Source organism: Hippocampus bargibanti, linkage group LG01, assembly GCF_051943395.1.
Source record: "Hippocampus bargibanti isolate YZ-2025 linkage group LG01, ASM5194339v1, whole genome shotgun sequence".
In the NCBI taxonomy this organism is placed as follows: Eukaryota; Metazoa; Chordata; class Actinopteri; order Syngnathiformes; family Syngnathidae; genus Hippocampus; species Hippocampus bargibanti.
The window spans coordinates 7,658,581-7,676,362 of NC_142734.1; the positions used below are offsets into that span (position 1 = coordinate 7,658,581).

The 17,782-nt window shown below is 41.7% G+C and overlaps 1 protein-coding gene across 4 annotated transcripts in view; it reads right to left on the reverse strand.

Annotated features, from left to right (window-relative positions):
- Nucleotides 1–17,782, reverse strand: part of znf385a (zinc finger protein 385A) — a 73,897-nt gene that overhangs the window by 54,803 nt on the left and 1,312 nt on the right. For 3 of the 4 annotated variants that reach the window (XM_088993244.1, XM_088993237.1, XM_088993247.1), the window contains exon 2: nt 17,631–17,713. The exons of the other annotated variant lie outside the window; for it this stretch is intronic. In XM_088993244.1, coding sequence (XP_088849370.1) covers nt 17,631–17,649 — 19 coding nt within the window. In that variant the 5' untranslated portion in view covers nt 17,650–17,713. The remainder of the gene's footprint in view (nt 1–17,630; nt 17,714–17,782) is intronic. 4 annotated transcript variants of the gene reach the window in all.

A 17,782-nucleotide genomic window follows, 5' to 3' on the forward strand; every position in this document is an offset into this window, starting at 1 on the left:
GTCAAAGGGAATTTCTGTTTGGAAAGAGAGGCGCATTACATGACGACTGTAATTAAACTGTGCTGTAAAATACATGACGACTGTAATTAAACTGTGCTGTAAAATAAAGTTTTATTTACCTTTTTGATGGTCGTTGATGGCTTATGGAAGGAGAGTCACCTTCCATAAGGACTGTTGGTAACTTACTCACTCCGCCAGCTGTGGTGGGTGTGTATTATGAAAATAGTGCTTATTATAAGGTTTAATTTTTATAAATTTGACGTTTGTAAGACAAAATGTTTGTAAGTTGAGGTGTTTGTAAGTTGAGGTCACACTGTATTTGATTATAAAGAAAAAAACACAGAAACACACATTAGGTACGGATGCAGCACAAACATGTCAATGGCGATTGGATTGGAACACAATGGCTCCTTTTGAACTACTTTGGAATGTTATACGATCTGAAATACAATTAGAACGTGTTTAAAATTTTTAAATGTAATCCTAGAGGGACTTTAGCAGGCCTACACCGATTTATGACATTGCTAGAGGAGCACTTAGCCGCGATGCAGCCTCGGGCTTGCCAGAATGATATTTTGCCATCCCCCTTCTACTTGACACCAAGGTTTAATGTTCGTATGCCCCCAATGTTTTTTACTGCGTTGGGTGTTTCATGTTTTTATTTTTTTTCCACCTTTTATGGACAACCATAGCTTAAGATCATGACAGCTTTCTGCAGGATATAATTTGAATTGACAGCAAGTACGTAGAAGGAAACGCTATCCTGTCACTCAGTAACGCTTTGTAAAAAATGACACGAAGAGAAAGACTGGCCATGACAACTGCCAATGGCAATAGAAATAATGACAGATTTTTATTTTTTTATTTTTGGGTTGAGCACGGCAGTACCTCAGCATGTCTTGAATGCACAGCTTCTTTTGTTTAGCTAAATGTCGAAAACTGCCATAAATACACAAATAATCTGTGTATTGTGATGTTGTAGCTGTTTAAGCAACGTTATTTAAATACAAATGGTGCAGCAGCACCTTGGGTTCATTTTAATAATACTGACGGACATATTTCCTTTATCCTTTGCATAGCAAGTGTGGACAATTGCCAAATGTTACTGCATCTTTCTGAGTCACTTGTTAAACTCAATCTTCATGTGTGTCTCTGTGTATGCATTAAATAGATTAGATTAGATTAGATTAGATTAGATAATAATATTTTCTAGTGTATAAAGTGCACACAAAGGTCTTAATTTTCCTTTAAAAATGACCCTTATACGCAGGTGCACCTTATATATGAAGTAATATTGAGCCATAAAGAGGTCTCGCAACTGCTGTCAGCAGCTATCAACTCCATTCCGTCCCCCCACCCACACCCCCTGTAGAAGTAGTGTGTAACCCCAGCCTCTAGCGCCTTATAATGTAGTGCGCCTTATATTTATTAATACAAATATAAACTTTTATATATTTATCTATTATCTTTGGAAAACATTTTTCATTCATTGAAGGTCGCTTTACAGTGCGATGTGCCTTATATATGGAAAACGTTTGAAAACACGCCATTCATTGGGGGTGCGCCTTATATTCCAGTGCGCCTCATACATCTGAAAATACCATAGATTAGATTACCTTTGATAACCGTATTTTCTGGTGTATAAGGGGCACTTAAAAACCTTCATTTTCTTCAAAAGATGACCCTGCACCTTATACGCAGGTGCGCCTTGTATGTGAAGTAATATTGAGCCACAACAGGTCTCGCTTGTTGAAGTCCAAGATGGCGCCCGAGTAGGCAGCCTCAGCAAGTGCTCTCATGAGCCTTGCTTTTTTTGGTTGTTTTTGTCTTGTTTTGTGTTTTCTTTTGTCACTTTGTGTTGTTGTGCGTCGTGTGGAACGGATACGGATTGTTTTTCAGCATTTTTGACCACGACATTCATCAAGGAGGAGACTGTGCTGAGCGGTTGCGCCTTTTCGGCAGCATGAATATGCCGGTACTGTTTTTGAATGGGAGGAATGTCGGAGCCATTCGACTGCCATCGCTGGACACCAAAGGGGCCATTGTGCTTTTTTGCGCCTGTAATGGGCAGCATCTTCACAGCCCCGCTTTGTTTAGCGGAAAGGTCAGTGCCGTTGGACGGTCTGCGGCTGGATGGATGCATGGCTTGAGGAACCCGCAATAAGAAGAAAGGAGCGTCAGCGCAGAGCGCCGATGCGTATGTGGAACTGTTGCGGCTTGGAATTGAAGCAAATTTATGTGGAACAGGAGATGTGAGACAATCTCTTTTCGTCAATGGATGCTACAGCTGCGTGTTTGCTTTCAACATTTAGCTTGTAGTTGACATGCACATTCCACCATGATGTCCCTGATCCACTGGTGGAAAGACGCTTTGATCCTCTCCTCTTTCATCTAGAACTGTTTCATGTCATCACAAAGAGGGTACAGCAAGTCCTGAAGAATGAATGTCTCTCTGTGTCTTTGTTTTGTCATATTGTCTCTATGCTGTCATATTATTTGTTATTTAGTTTTTTTTTTGTTCTTTTGACTTCAAGACGGCGCCGCGAGAGTGGCTGCCTTTCCAGCAGCTCATGTATTTTTGTTTTTCTACTTTCATTCCTTTCATCACTTTGCTGCTGTGAAATGTAAATTTCTCCACTGTGAGACTAATAAAGGCATATCCAATCCAATCCAATCCAACTACTGTCAGCAGCCATTGACTCCATTTCCCCACTGCGGTGCGTAACCTCACCCTCTACTCTAGCACCTTATTATGCGATGTGCCTTATATTTTGACAACTCGTATATATTTATCATATATTATATTTCTAAAACTTTTTTCATTCATTGAAGATCACTTTAGCAGGGGTCGGGAACCTATGGCTCGCGAGCCATATATGGCTCTTTTGATGATTGCATATGGCTCGCCGATAAATCTAAATACATATTCTCGCTTTTTTCTGTTCATTTTCTGTTGGGGCTGCGGTTGGCGGAAAGCGCAATTTTGATTGGATGATACTGGCCGTCAGTTGAAACAGGTAAACGGCCATTTAAATGAGCCCGAGGAGTCAAAACAAAGTACACTTCAGCTTGAATACACCGAGGGTTTGCCTTTGTGGAGAGAAAAGGTTCTGATTCTAATTTGCAATGAAACAATACCATCGATGAAACAGTCGAATCTCAATTACATTTTAACAAGCCCCATGTTAACGTTAGCATCAATATACTTCTGTGAGAAGTATGTTGCATAGCAAGTGTGGAAGCTAATGAGCCGTGTGCAGGCTCGCTAGCATTAACTTTGCGTATGGAGCCGGCAAGTTGACTTTCATTCCGATCGTTCCGCTGGATTTTTACCAACATGAGGAACGGAAAACCATTCATGTTAACGGTGAGTACTATCACAAAGTTATTTTGAATATTAAATTCTGACATTTTGTTGAAAAGTGGCCGCCCGTGCGTGTGTGTGCGTGCGTGTGTGTGTGTGGCTCTCACTGAAAAACATTTCTAAATATTTTACTTTTATGGCTCTCTTCGTCAAAAAGGATCTGACCCCTGCTTTATAGTCTGGTGCGCTTTATACACTGTAAAATAAGATAGATTAGATTATATTAGCCTTTATAAACCCCACCGTGTAGAAATTATTTTTTATTACAACTACAATTACTATTTAGTGGTCCCAAATGCCGAAGCAATAAATGGGGCAAAAGCTATTTAACCTTTTCAATTATTTACTTTTGATTTGATGTCCATAATTACTACTTTCCATCCATTAACCTAATTTTTAGATCCACTTTATTCTCACAGTGATTGCTGGGGATGTTGGAGCCTATTCCATCTGTCTTCGGGCAGTAGGCGGGGAACACTTTTTTATGTACAATTGTATAGAATGTTATATTTGTTACAATACACTTTTTAAAAAGTATATATTTGTGTGATAAAGCTGGAACAGATGTATTCATGATTTGAGATACAAAAACTTTGAGTGATAAATATGGATCAGACTGTCAAGGCACCCCCGCATTTGTTTTGAGATCAAAGGTCCGATGACATAATACATCAATAAAGCGCTTTCCTCAAATAGCTCACATTGGCGCCACTTGTTCGTTTTCTTTATGTATAATCTCCCTTCGCTTCACTATAAAGCTCCGATTGAGCACGCATCATGTAGGTTCGCGTGTGAGGCTTGCTACTGACGTGTGACGGAATGTCACGGAGTGCGTGTTGATGCTGTTGCTACGCGGCCGCCCAAGGAGCCGGCAGATGTGACAGCGACAACAAAGCTGTTCTGCGCACCCTCACGCCCGCTCCCGTTCGCGTTCCTTCTCCTTCAACCCTGTTATGATGCCACCCTCTGACTGCGGCATCGCGGGGCAGTGAGACGGAAAATACAGTGATTGTCACTGACAAAAATAGAGGAGCTGGGAAAGTAGGGGGAAGGAGGGGGAGTCAAAGGATGACAATGCAAGGGCATAAAGAGACTAGAAAGGAGGTGCAGTAAAGTGGTGAGGATATATGGAGTATCCACTCCAGAGTGCACCGCCCAGGTTTCAGTTTTGGACTTAATGTGTGATGTAGGTGGAAGCCATTAAAAGTGGCACTTCGTTCTGCAGCATTCGCATGCAGCAAGCCAGCTGGCCATCTCCCTCTCAGCATAAGGGCGGACCGAGAAATGCATCATTCATGATTATGGGTCAATTTGGCTGCGTCATCACCCTCACATCGCTGTCTTGCCACCTGATTTCACATGATTCAAAAGCACGACAGCAAATGTGTCATGAGTGACAATTTTTTTTTATATCCAAGCTTTGAAATTCAAGTAAATGTTTTGTGTGTGTGTATTTTTGCTCTGCATTCTTGCAAAAAAAATGTATTCCACGCAATGATGCAAATAAAAGACCACCTCGATGAATTACAGGAGATAACAGAATGTCATTCTCAAAACGTACGTGGCACATTTCATCCCCAGCATCCTTTTGGCAGTGCAGTTTATGTCAGAGCCTGCCTGCCTGCCTGCTTGCTTGCTCGCCTCCCTGCCGTGAAGGTCACCCTCCCTACAGCTATGGATTACACAGTCGCACACTCAGCCAGAATATGATACTGCCCTTCAATGAAGGTCCCCCTGGCTTGCATTGGTAAGGACGAATCTCCAGGAACTTCAGATCTCTAGACCACGCTGTTTCGCTATTTGATTTGCCAAAATATGTTCGTAAAATATCAAAAATTGACCTTATGATTTAACAAATGCTCGCAAAGTCAGCCATTTACTTCAGTGCAGAAAAAGTAGCTAGCTTTTTAACTGTTTTAATTTCTTTTTGCAAGGTTAAAAACCAGTGGTGGGCTGTCGGGGCCTACAAGGCCTTCTCTGGTGGCCTAAAAATATCTGAATCACACAATAAAGTGAATTATATTTTGTCCATGAATTCTTATTCAATAATTCCTAATTGTCTTTCAGCTTCTTTTCATTGCTTTTCCCCGCTGTACCGCTTCCCCCGTTGTGTCACTTCCAGATGTACGTTTTCATATTTAAGCATTTAACCATTCACATTTCAGCCACCATTTGTTACCAGGGTCAGAAATCTATCTGGACGCCTTCACAATCAGTTCCGCAGGTCATTGAGCATAAAAATCAATGTTGATGAAACTGTTGCTTTAACCAGAGTTCAGGTTGGCAACCCAAAGCCTGCTGGAAAGCACTGGCAACGTCAGAGTTTTCGCAAACTATGATTGGCTAGTCACATGAATGGCGAGTCCTGAGCCAATCATAGTATCACAAGCCGCTAGTGACAAGAGCATACTGACCAGAGCTAGCATACTGTGTCGGTAGCTAGCTGCCTAAGCAAATATAATGTGATGATTTAATAGCAGTTTTGTCAACCCACAATGGCTGAAGGAGGATAAGATATGGATTTGGTTGCAGATATACTGTTAAAGCCATTTTCAAGATGGACTTTTCCAGAATAGATGGACATAATTAAGAAAGGTTTGACAGCTCCGAAGCTAGCAAAAATACTAAATAATATTGACATTTTATGAGGTTATCATGAATCCACACATTCGTCGCAAAAATTCGAACAGTTTCATGACATTATTTCGTAAGTTGGTGGCCAATGACATCCTCTAGTGCAGGGGTGTCCAAAGTCGGTCCACGAGGGCCGCTCTCCTGCCTGTTTTCCAGCTCTCCCAGGAGCAACACACCTGATTCAAATGATCAGCTCATCAGCCAGCTCTGAAGCAGCATCAAAATGGTCCTGATGATTTGAATCAGGTGCGTTGTTCCTGGGAGAGCTGGAAAACAGGCCAGATGGCGGCCCTCGAGGACCGACTTTGGACACCCCTGCTCTAGTGACCGTGTAGTAATATCATACCCCACCTCCAGCTGATTGATTCAGACGTAGCACTACTGAAGGTTTAAGAGTGACATGCACAGCCTGCCACTGTTAAAAACAAAAACATCACAATGATTATAAAAATTCAACAACAATGAATGTTAAAATATTTATAAAACCACCAAGCACCAATTAAATGCAGCCCTCTAAAACAACCCACAACTGTTACATGCAGTGCGTTGCTCCTAATGCAAGAAGCATCACAAAACTAACATCTCATCAAGCTAATATAATCTGGATGGATCCTAATCGATGGCTTCCGTCCTGTAAATTGTACGTTTCCCCTCTACCACAGCTGATTTAAATGATCCGCTTATCAGCAAGCTCTACAGACGCCTGATGATGATCCTGGTCAGTTGAATCAGTTGTGTTGGAGAAGGGAAACATCCAAGACGTGCAGAAGCAAAGTGTGACATTTGTGCTTTCACTGCTCACTGAGATCAAATCACACAAGATTCATGTTTTTCCCATTAACTTTAACTGCATGTATTTCGAGAGCAACTTGGTGGTTTAAACTATAGGTGCGATTGTTCGACTTGGAAGGTGCCATTTGATAATAATGTCATTGTTTTTCCTCGAGCGTGTGCAACGTGGTCATGATTGGAAAAAAGGAATATAAAAATACCCCTACCGAGATAATCAAAGATGAATCGTCATTGTCCCTGAGAGAGACATGAGGGTGTGTAGTTCTTTGTCAGACATTATCAAAAAGGCATCAGGAGAGCATTCATGTCAGTCTGCTAAGGTGCATTCAAAGGAGAGCCAATGTCACCATTTATCCTCCAAAATGGTGCACTGCGTGGCAGTTTTTATCTGAGTGCAACAGGAGCCATTTGATGAAAACCCTCTGGAGGCAAGTCAGTTTTTAGAGGTTATACATAGTTAGGGGAAAATGTATTGCTACACATAGCTAGCTCATGCTGTCCTTTACAGGCTTGGCCATCCCTGCTGTGACCTTAATTTGTTGTGTCTTGAGTAGGCGTGCCAAACAGGCAGCTGATGCTCCCCGCGGGGACAAACCGACAGGACTTGTGAGCATTCTGCGCATGTGTGCCATAAGAGATGAAGAGGACAGGCTCAGACGACCAGATACACGTAGCTTGTTGCAGTTCAATAAATGTAAAGTACACGTGAGGCGTCAGGAAGGAAAGGCGGAAAGTGAAAAGAACACATGCTACTGCGCTGCTCGCTATATATCAACATGAAGATTTGAGGCAGTGCCTGGTTGATGGTGTCTGGTGAAGCTCCTCCTTCAGAAAGAAAAAATCTCATTCGGGAAACTGTCAATGAACAAGCCATAACAGGCTCAACTGAAAAAAATGAGGTCACTGTCACGGTGGGTGTTTTTGTGGTTTCGATTATATTTTTTTGCTTTGATGTCGGCTTGTTTGTTAGATTCTAGTTTTCACCTATGGTTGTCAACCTTGTTCCTCATGTCTATCATTCAGCTCCCTGCAGCTGCTCGCCAGTTTTCCAGGTGTGCCTTGATGTCTCATGCCGTTGCTTGTATTTACTCTCACTGATTACTTTCACTCAGTGCCTGTTCATTGATGCTGTTATGTTTTTTTCGTGGTTGTGTTTAAACTCTGTCTTTCTTGGATCTTTCCTTAGGAGGGGGAAGGGTTTAGTCATTTAGTATATTGATAATCTCATCAGACATATTTCCATTTCTGAGTGACAAAGTGCTTCTTTGCTTATTATTTATGCTGACTTCTGCTCCACACTTTAACAAATCAATCAAATATAAGATTATCTCATTCGATGCCAGACAATGTGCAAAAATGAGTCCACTCCAGTGCCAGGGTTTTTGTCATTTTCACTCAAATTTAAGGACCCAGAGAATATTCAATGCAGACTAAGAAACGTTAGACTCTATTCTTTCATCGGAAAAAAAAGAGTTAATTCCGAAGTTATATGGGTCTGAAGTTATCTGAGCTTGAAATGGAGGCGGTTGTACAAAAGGCAAATCATGCCCCCTCGTGGGAGGAAAAAATAATTGGCAGAGGTCTGACCAGTGCTTTATCTGCATCCCCCGCAAGAAAACCAAAACCCGAACAAATTCGGGAAAGGGGCTCCACGTCATGCTTTTCAATTCCTGAATAAATTCGGGGATGACTGAGTTAAAAGAAAATGAACTGATAAAAAAGGTAAATAAGCTACAACATTCGTCGTGACACCAAATGAATGCAGGACAAATACTATAGCTTGTAGGTTCATGTGCAACTTTCCTATCTATCTATTATTCTCATGATCTGGTTGGCGACCAACAGGTGGCGCTGTCGGCCCCGCCTGCAACTGCACAGGTGCTGGTCGTCCCGATCAGTGGCAGACTGCCACGTTCGGATTGGCGACCAACAGGTAGCGCTGTCAGCCCTGCCTGCAGCCTCGCAGGTGCTCGTCGTTCCAATCAGTGGCAGTCAAAAGGACTCCCGGCACGACCATTCGGTGTCGGGTCATTGTATGCAATTGTATGCACTGTGTATGCATTGTATGCTGTGCATGTGTTTGTTTAATCTTGGCAGACTTTTACTCTTCATCTTTATTTGATACTTTGTATTTTTTCTGTTTGATGTTTCAGATTTTGTTCCTGTTGACTTTATTTTAATACAATTTCTCAAACACAACCTGCTGCTCCCTCGTGCCTGCTTTTTGGGATCCACAACTGCCATCACCACCTTGCAAACCGTTACAATTATCATCGACTATCAACAATTACTCTCTCTCCAATAAATCTCGTGTGACAAATTCTGGTCAGGAGTCGGATTAGTTTTATTCGAAATCAGTGATGGCAAGAAATATGAGAAATGGTGGCCATGTGAGTTCATCTGCCCGGCAGACAAATGTACAGTAATGAATTGCAAATAGAGACTTAACATTAACTTTACATTTTTAGTATTTAACATAACTTAAGGTCGATTTTGTTTATGTTGGGTCAAAACATGCTCAATAACATGTAAATTTTAATCAGAATCAGAATCGGAAAGCCTTTAATAGTCCTACAATGGGAAAATTTGCAATCTACAGCAGCAACATTGAAAGGGCTTGTGAAAAGATAAAAACAAAGTATGCTATGCATAATAGAAATATCAGAAGACTGAAATGTATAACTGTGCAAAAATGTTTCATAAAAAGAACTGTACATAGTTCAAATATAAAAATACAGTATAAAAAGCATATTTGATATATGTAACTGTATTGAGTCGACATAAGGTGACTGTGCTATTTACAATGAAATCGATTGGGGGTTCTTGACTCAATATCTCACTTACTGACAGTGCCAATTAAAACTCATTTCACTCAGTTTAAAATTTATTTGACAAATTCATCTTGGCCAAAAAGGAGCGGGAAAAAGGACCCCGTTCTTTACGCATTCATGCATGCAAAATGCAGTCCCGTCTCCAACCTCGGCATTCGCAACCTAATTCAAATGTAAATGTTTTTGTCACTTTTGCGCACATTCCACTTTCAACTGCATTGATACGGTAATGAGTAGCAAGGCTGCTTTCAATACTTTGTGAGTTATCTTTTACACTATTTGTTTACATTCAAGAATGCCATACGTGTCACTTCAAATGACTCTGACTTGGTAAAAATGCAGCAATAGACTAACTCAGGCGCACCTGCCCCTTAAATGGCTTCAACTCCCACTTTGGCCGTGACAGCCTTCTAATACGCACCTCTGGCATCACCCGTCCCAGCCCCTCCCTTCCCTCTAGCCTCAGGCAGGGGCAGGGCGGCGCGTGGGGCAGGTCGCGGCAAAACCCTACTCCTCCGTCCTGCACTCCCTCTTTTAGGGGCTGCCAGGCGAGCTCGCAAGGAGACAGGTGTGCATACCAGCAGGCCTGTGCTACAGCCTGCAAAAACTTCGTATTCGACAATGAAAAGGTTTCTTCAGCCATCGTCTGTACTTCTTTGAAGGTATCGGACGTTCCACTTCTCATCCGAGAAGCTTCGTCAGCAAACTAAAATTTGCTGGTAGCTCTGGCCTTTTATATATATATATATATATATACAGTAAAGTCTCGTTATATCGATATCGGATATATCGATAGTCCCGGTTATATCGATACTATTTCTATGCACGCACGGAGAAAATTACATGCAAACAGGGTCGGATATATCGATAGTCCCGGTTATATTGATATTTTTTCGGACTCCCTTGAATATCGATATAACGAGACTTTACTGTATATATATATATATATATATATATATATATATATATATATATATATATATATATATATATATATATATATATATATATATATATATATATCCCTAATGTCCAGAGGTGGTGGTGCCTGTCCTCTGGTTTGATAGGTCCCAGCTCTAAGGTTAGGGGCAGCAGAGGACTACTCCCTGCGGCTACACTGATTACTTCTTTTGTCCTGACTGATTTTGGTCTATGACTGGCCCTGATTGCCCCATTCGCCCTGGTATCACATCATTAGCATGAGTACGCCTACGTGGTAACGATCTAAGAATTCTGTTCTTGTTCAACTAAATGTTAAAATAACTGCGTCCATAGCTGTGCGCTCATTGTCAGTGGGCTGGATGACCCAAAGAAGCTAAACACACTACTGCCAGTTTTTGTTTTAATCACTGGGCCATTTAAACACAACGCAAGACTTAGTTGGCTGTGTCAGCGTGAAGATTCTGGCTATTTTGAGAATGTTCTTACAACAGTAGCGATTAAGAGCTAGACAGTAGCTCAGAGCGTCTTAGAATCAAAAGACGCTACTGCTTCACTGTGCGCATGAGACTTCTCTGGAACAAAAAAGGAAATCACCGTTTGGAGGTTCAGGATCACAGATTGAGGCGATGTCCTTGTGGCGTTTAGGATGACATTCCCAGCAGTGTGTCATGGATAAAGTTTGTATGGGCCAGATTCCATGAGTCAGATGATACGAGAGAAGCTCAGATTGGATGTGTGTTGCGGAAAGGAATCTGTTTCTACCCGTAGGCCAGCTTGAACTGAAAGACTCTCATTTGGCCTGGCTCTCTCATCTTACTGCGTGGTTATTTTTCTTTGGGCCTTCACATGTATCTCTCTTTCTTGCAAACCGTCATACCTTCCTGGGAGTCAACCAAAATCACCATTTTTACCTTGCCGCATCTCCAGGAGACTTGATATCTCTTTGGGCCTTTGTGAGATACTCTCAACAGCACACATAGGAATTTCCCCAAATTCCTCCATGAGCGAATTCCCTCTCATGAAGACACTGCAGTTTGTCTTTCTCTTGGACTATCCCTAATTGTCTTCAGGGTGCGCAGAAATAGAGCAGCCTTCAGTAATGCATCATTTTTGCCCGCCAAACGTCTGCATTGCACAACCGTTTTATGGTTGGCCGCTGCTCCTTGGGGAATTATTATTATTAATGCCCCTTCCCACAAAGTTACTGAATTAGCGGGTCGATAAAACACTCTGGGCTTTTACTTTTCATCAGCATGATTGGAACTGACAAAATATTCAGCTTTTAACCATTAACGTTGGACACAAACAGAAAAAAGACAAGCCCGTTTCTCACGGTGTCTCATTTGTGATGAGAACACTGGGAATGTAATTTTCTTGATTTCAACTGATGTACAACTGATTTTCCAGTGTGCAAATATTTACTGAACCAGATCAACAAGCTTAGTAACACACAATAGCACTCCTGTACAAAGAAACTACACATGTGAAACCTTCGTTCATGGTTCTGAAATCAGCAACTTAACTCATTCGCTGGCATTCTTGAATTTATTCGCGACTTGAAAAGTGTGACGTTGAGCACCATTCCCGAATCTTTTTCGTGTTTTGGTTTTTCTTGTGGGGTTGCCGATAAAGCGGTGGTCAGACCTCTGCCAATGTTTTTCCCATCCACAAGTCGGAAGCATTTGCTTTTTGTCCATGTTCGTGCTTTGTTGCAGCTTATGCTCTTGTTAAAGCACTATATAAATCAATATGTATAGTATTGTATTTTGTACAACTGCCCCCTTTTCGAGCTAAGATACCTCCAGACCCATATAACTTTTCCAACGAAAGAATAAAGTCTACATTTTCTAACGCTGTATTGAATGTTTATGTAGTCCTAAAACTCGCTCCTGCAATTTGAATGAAAACGACAAAAACCCTGGCACTGCAGTGGACACAGTTTTGCACATCGTTATGATACCCTCCAACCTTGGGGTGCAGCTAACGAAAATTTGGGTATTTGGAGATACAACAGAGGCAGGGTGGATGATTGCTGATTAGAACATCCAGCTCACAGTGCAGAGACGCCATGTTTGATTCTGGCTTTGGCCTTCTTGTGTGGAGTTTGAATGCTCTCCTGGGCCCACTTGGCTTTTCTTCAGGTTTTCCAGTTTCCTCTTGCATTCCAAAACATACATGGAAGGTTAGTAGCGCACTTAAAATTGTCACTGGGTGTGATTGTGAGTGTAAATGGTTGTTGGTCTGTGTGGACCGCAATTGGCTGGCAACCTGATCAGGGTGTCCCGTCACCTCCTGCCTGAAGGCAGCTGGGATTGGTTTCAACTCACCCGTAACCGTGCATGGAATAAGTGATTTACAATATTAAGAACCACTGTCCTAGACGACCAACCTGACCGCCTTGGTCAGGTTGCATGTCAAAAATGACAATAAGCGTTTTGAGCACAGTGCCAGTCAAGAGGCACTCTTGCAGACACTGCAGGGTTGCAATTTGAAGAATCATCTGTGCCTTTTTCCACTCATCACAATGCTCATTGATGCATAGCGAGCATTATGGAGTCTGCAACTCTCAGGTGTTCTCTAGCCTGAGGATCTTCATGTGAAAGCACTCATGTGACATATTAATCACACACAGGTGCCCAGTGCTGGTGTGTGTATGACACTCAATCACCTCACGTTGTCATGATCTTTGATTGGAGGGTGTTGCATGAAACAGAACAAATCAACCCCCCACCACCCTGACCTGTGCTTGGCTTAAGGGATTGTGTGAATGGACTTTCTTTTAAAACAGCTGTTTGTATTTGCTTTTGTAGTTGTCTATAAAAACTGTTCTTAATGTTAAAGGGGTCAGTGGTGGTGAAAAGAAGGCTGCTGAAAAAATGCCAATGGCATCAATAACTAATCGACTTTGACTGGACCTTTAACAACATTTCTACAAAAAAGTGTACCGAGTTATTAAAGACCTAATTGCCACCCTGCTTCACAAAAAAAGGGAAAATGGAATGAAGCAACAACAGTGGATACAGCGCCTAGTTGTCATGAGAGGCGACTAGGAAAAGTGACCAAATGCTTCTGCATCTTTATCTATGAAACACTGACATCCTCACCTCACACACACATGCAGGTCACTCTCAAATATGTTCAGTGTCACATCAATCTTGCATCCGAGGGCACTCACATGACATGGGACTCATTTCCATTATGATGATAAAAGTAAGGCGCCCCATTGATAGATGAAGTAGGTCAACTGCAATGCCATTTGTCATCATACAATACAGCATGCAATCATATTGGGATGCTCTCCATTTATTACAGTGGTGCCTCCACACTGATAACTCCGAGCATTTTTCACAACTGACGGAGTATAGCCTATCGATACATTTGCAACGCTATCAGCCGTCAGAAATAATCAGTCTTCAGAAACAATTAAGAATATATGACTAAGAGCATTGTTGCATTGTCTGTGTACATGTGTTGATGCGCCGTTTTTGTCCGGACATCCATTGCTTAATGGACCATAATGCTGCCAGATTGATGCTATTTGTTGTCAGGTCTATGATGGTTTGCATGAAGTTCAGCAGGGAACTTCATGCAAAATTTTGTTTTTTAGAGGGGTGGGAGTCTAAATTATGAGATAACAGTCGCAAAACTGATATTTTTTTTTACAAAGTCACGGACAGAAACAGGGAAAGAAATGTTCATTGTCTGTAAAGCAGGGTTCTCTAATATTGTTCTTAAATGGCTTCTCTCCTGCCTGTTTTCCACCATTCTCTGCTGCAATACGGCTGATTCAAATGAACAGGGCCATTATTCAAGTTCTGCAGACCTTGATAACTATCTGATTGAGTTAATCAGGTGAGTTGGGGGAGGGAGACCTTGGAAAACGGGCAGGGCAGAAGACTTCAAGGAATAGGATGGAAGACCACTGATCCTTAAAGACAGGTCGAGAGTGAGCAAACTTTGATGAAGACAGGTTGAGCGGCCAAATACGAGGGTTCTGTTGTGAGCAGATCAAACATCCACAAACGCTGACTTAGGCTAACTGTCGTCCGCAAAATATCCAGAGGAAGCCAAAAAAGCACATCATCCAAAGAACATTTTGTGCTTATGAAATTCTCATCATGCACTAATAGGCCAGACAGCTTAACAATCAGGCAGATGATGCAAAAATATGACCATTGATGAATTTTCTACATTGTTTAAGATCATTTGAGCTCACCTCTTCAAAAAAGAAAACAAAATCAAGACCCTGGTTGACTTTACTAAACACAAACAAAGAGAATGACACAGCACATAATTAAAAACCAATCACATACTGTTGCTAGCTTAATGTTACCACTCAGTGGAAAACACCAGAGATGGACTAATGACTAGTATCCATAGTTAGTCTTCTAACCTCAAATGTTTGAACACAAATGGTACCAACAGTTAGACAGACTTTATAACAATAGTCACACACACATATTTTCTATGTAAAAAACATTGTATGCAATTTATTAAGTGAATTCAACCTGCTCTATTTCCTTGCCCTAAGGGTCATGTGTCTGTTGTCCTCTGCGTTCAAACATTGTTGTGGTTTTAACCACATGAAGAGTGAGATGGGGTTCTCTCCAGCAGGGCATAAAAGGGTCTATCTCTTTGTGGTAGGTGGATGTGCAGTCACTAGATTGAAGGAGGCTCACAGTGTTGGTGTCATCAGAGAATTTCATAATGATGATGGCGTTTACTTGGCTTTTTCTTTAATGGTTTGCATCCATAGTCAAGAAAACAGGCGGACTAGCTGCACCCTGCCCCACCCCTTTGTTACAGGTTTGGGGAGTGTTTTTCACTTTAACTTCAACTGTCAAGAAAGAATCTTGTCTTTTGATGCAGGACTCCATTTGAAGTCTTGTCTGGAGTATCTGAGCAAAGACATGTAGTCATACAATATCGAAAGATGAACTAAAATCAGCGAACAGAACTCATGCATAGGCATTCCAATTTTATCAATATTTACAGCTCAAGTGGGACATATGATGATTGCGTCTGATGTGTTACAGCCCTGTCTCGACACAAGTTGCATTTGAAAAGCAGCTACCTCTGATTTTTTGTCTATTTCACACTATTTCCTCAAAGCATTTCACAATAATACTAGCTCATGCCAAATGTCTTTAATCTTTGAAACTGGACTGAAAGTCTTTGGTAATTGCATTTCTATTTCCTTTTTCATACATTTGTAGTATAAGGCTTTTATGTGAAGTGGAATTTTCCTGTTTTATTCTTCTCTATTCTCAAATGGGACCGAATGCCACAAAAGTGAGCTCCAATTGATTGGCTTGATGCTTGATGATCCACAAGCTGCCCTGAAGGGCAGCCAAAGAGCACATCTACTGTCATTATCATCATTGCGATTGTCAGATCTAAAGATTGCCATCTAGGGTTTAGACTACCTTCACAGTGCTATATGCTTCTCATTTGACTCTCAAGTGCAAAATAAACACAGGACAGCTGGAGTAAGATTCAAGGTCATTCAAAATAAACAAAACAATCAGGCTAGCAACACAAGACACGTCTGCCAATGCAGACTAAACACAAGAAATTGCTCTCAACACAAACTGCACGTATATATTAATAGAAAAAAGGTTGTTTGCCCCTGTTCTATCAGCACTCATCAGATTTGCATTAGACACCTGAATATGATGACAGAAAGTCAGCCTTGCAAAGGTCATTACAATGACATTGGCCTTTTCAACCAGGATGAAAGACAGAAATACCAACTTTTTCACCCGCTGTATCTTACCAGGTAGAGTAAATGAATCTGCATCACCGTGGTAGGCAAAGCAAAGCATGTACTGTATAAATGCTGGTAGGTACGTGCATATTTTATATAAGAGGTTGAAAAAGGGGTACGTGGGGTGATCGTTTTGGGGGCTGTTAACTCATTCAATGCCATTCAGAATTTATTCGGGAATTGAAAATATGCCGTCGAGCGGCATTCCCGAATTTGTTCGGGTTTTGTTTTTTTCTTGTTGGGGGGCAGATAAAGCGCTGCCCATGGCCTCTCGCCATGGCCTATGGCAATGTTTCTTCCCTTCCACAAGGGGGTAGTATTTCCCCTTTTCCATATTAGTGGTTTGTTCCAGCTTCAGCTATTGTTAAAGCACAATATAAACCAATATGTATGTATTGCATTGTATTTTGGACAGCCGCCCTCATTTCAAGGTCATATAACTCCAGACCCATATATTTTAGGAATAAACTCTTTTTTTCTGATGAAAGAAGAGAGTCTAAGGGTTCTTATGCTGCAGTTAATGTTTATGTAGTCCTACAACTCAATATTTTGTGGGTCCTGGAATTCGAGTGAAAATGACAAAAACCCTGGCACTGGAGTGGACACATTTTTGCACATGTCTGGCAGTGAATGAGTTAAGTGCAAGATTCTTCAGAGCGCGAAATGTGACAAAAAGCATACTGACTTGGTGTGACTTAAAAGGACATGAACCCTAATATGGTTCAGGCACCAAAATGAGGTGCTCAGTGTTTGGCTTCTGTTTCTGCTTCTTCGCCATCCAACGCTCTGCTGATTACGTTTGTCACTGTCACAGCTGAGCCATAATTCTGCTATTCACACATACCAGCCATATATCATTTAGACAAAATACAAGCATTGCCTCCCAGCTGCACTCACTTCAAAACAGGGTTTAACACTTACGTCGTCACTTGATTGTGCATAAACATGAACAGAAATGCATACGCTCTGCCAAAATCACAAAGACGAGAATCTGCTGAAGAGTCAAGGCCACGTGAACTTGCTCGTTCTTTTCAAAGTCTGCGTGAGTCGCTTTAATCATTAGAGACGCCTGCAGGGAAAACATGCCAGCCCAGAGAGCAAAAGGGAGGGCCCGGATCAGTCTCGACATGTATTCACACAAATTTAGTGGCGAGTCCGGAAGTGCACATAGTGACGCAATTAACATACACACACATGAATATGCTTACAGATGCTGACAGGCACTACATTGCTAGTGAAAGGCATAAACATGTCCTTCTTAGCCTACACACATCATGCATGACCGGTCATGTGGACTTACATTGGCGAGCTCCCGGCATCCTCTGTGTGAATACACACGCCAGCTATGTGGAGCACATGGGATGGCACTCGCAGACATGGCCACTGTGAGACCAGAATACTAAATAAGAAAGTGCTGGCTGAGTCAGAGCACAGCAAGGCTGCATATCAACT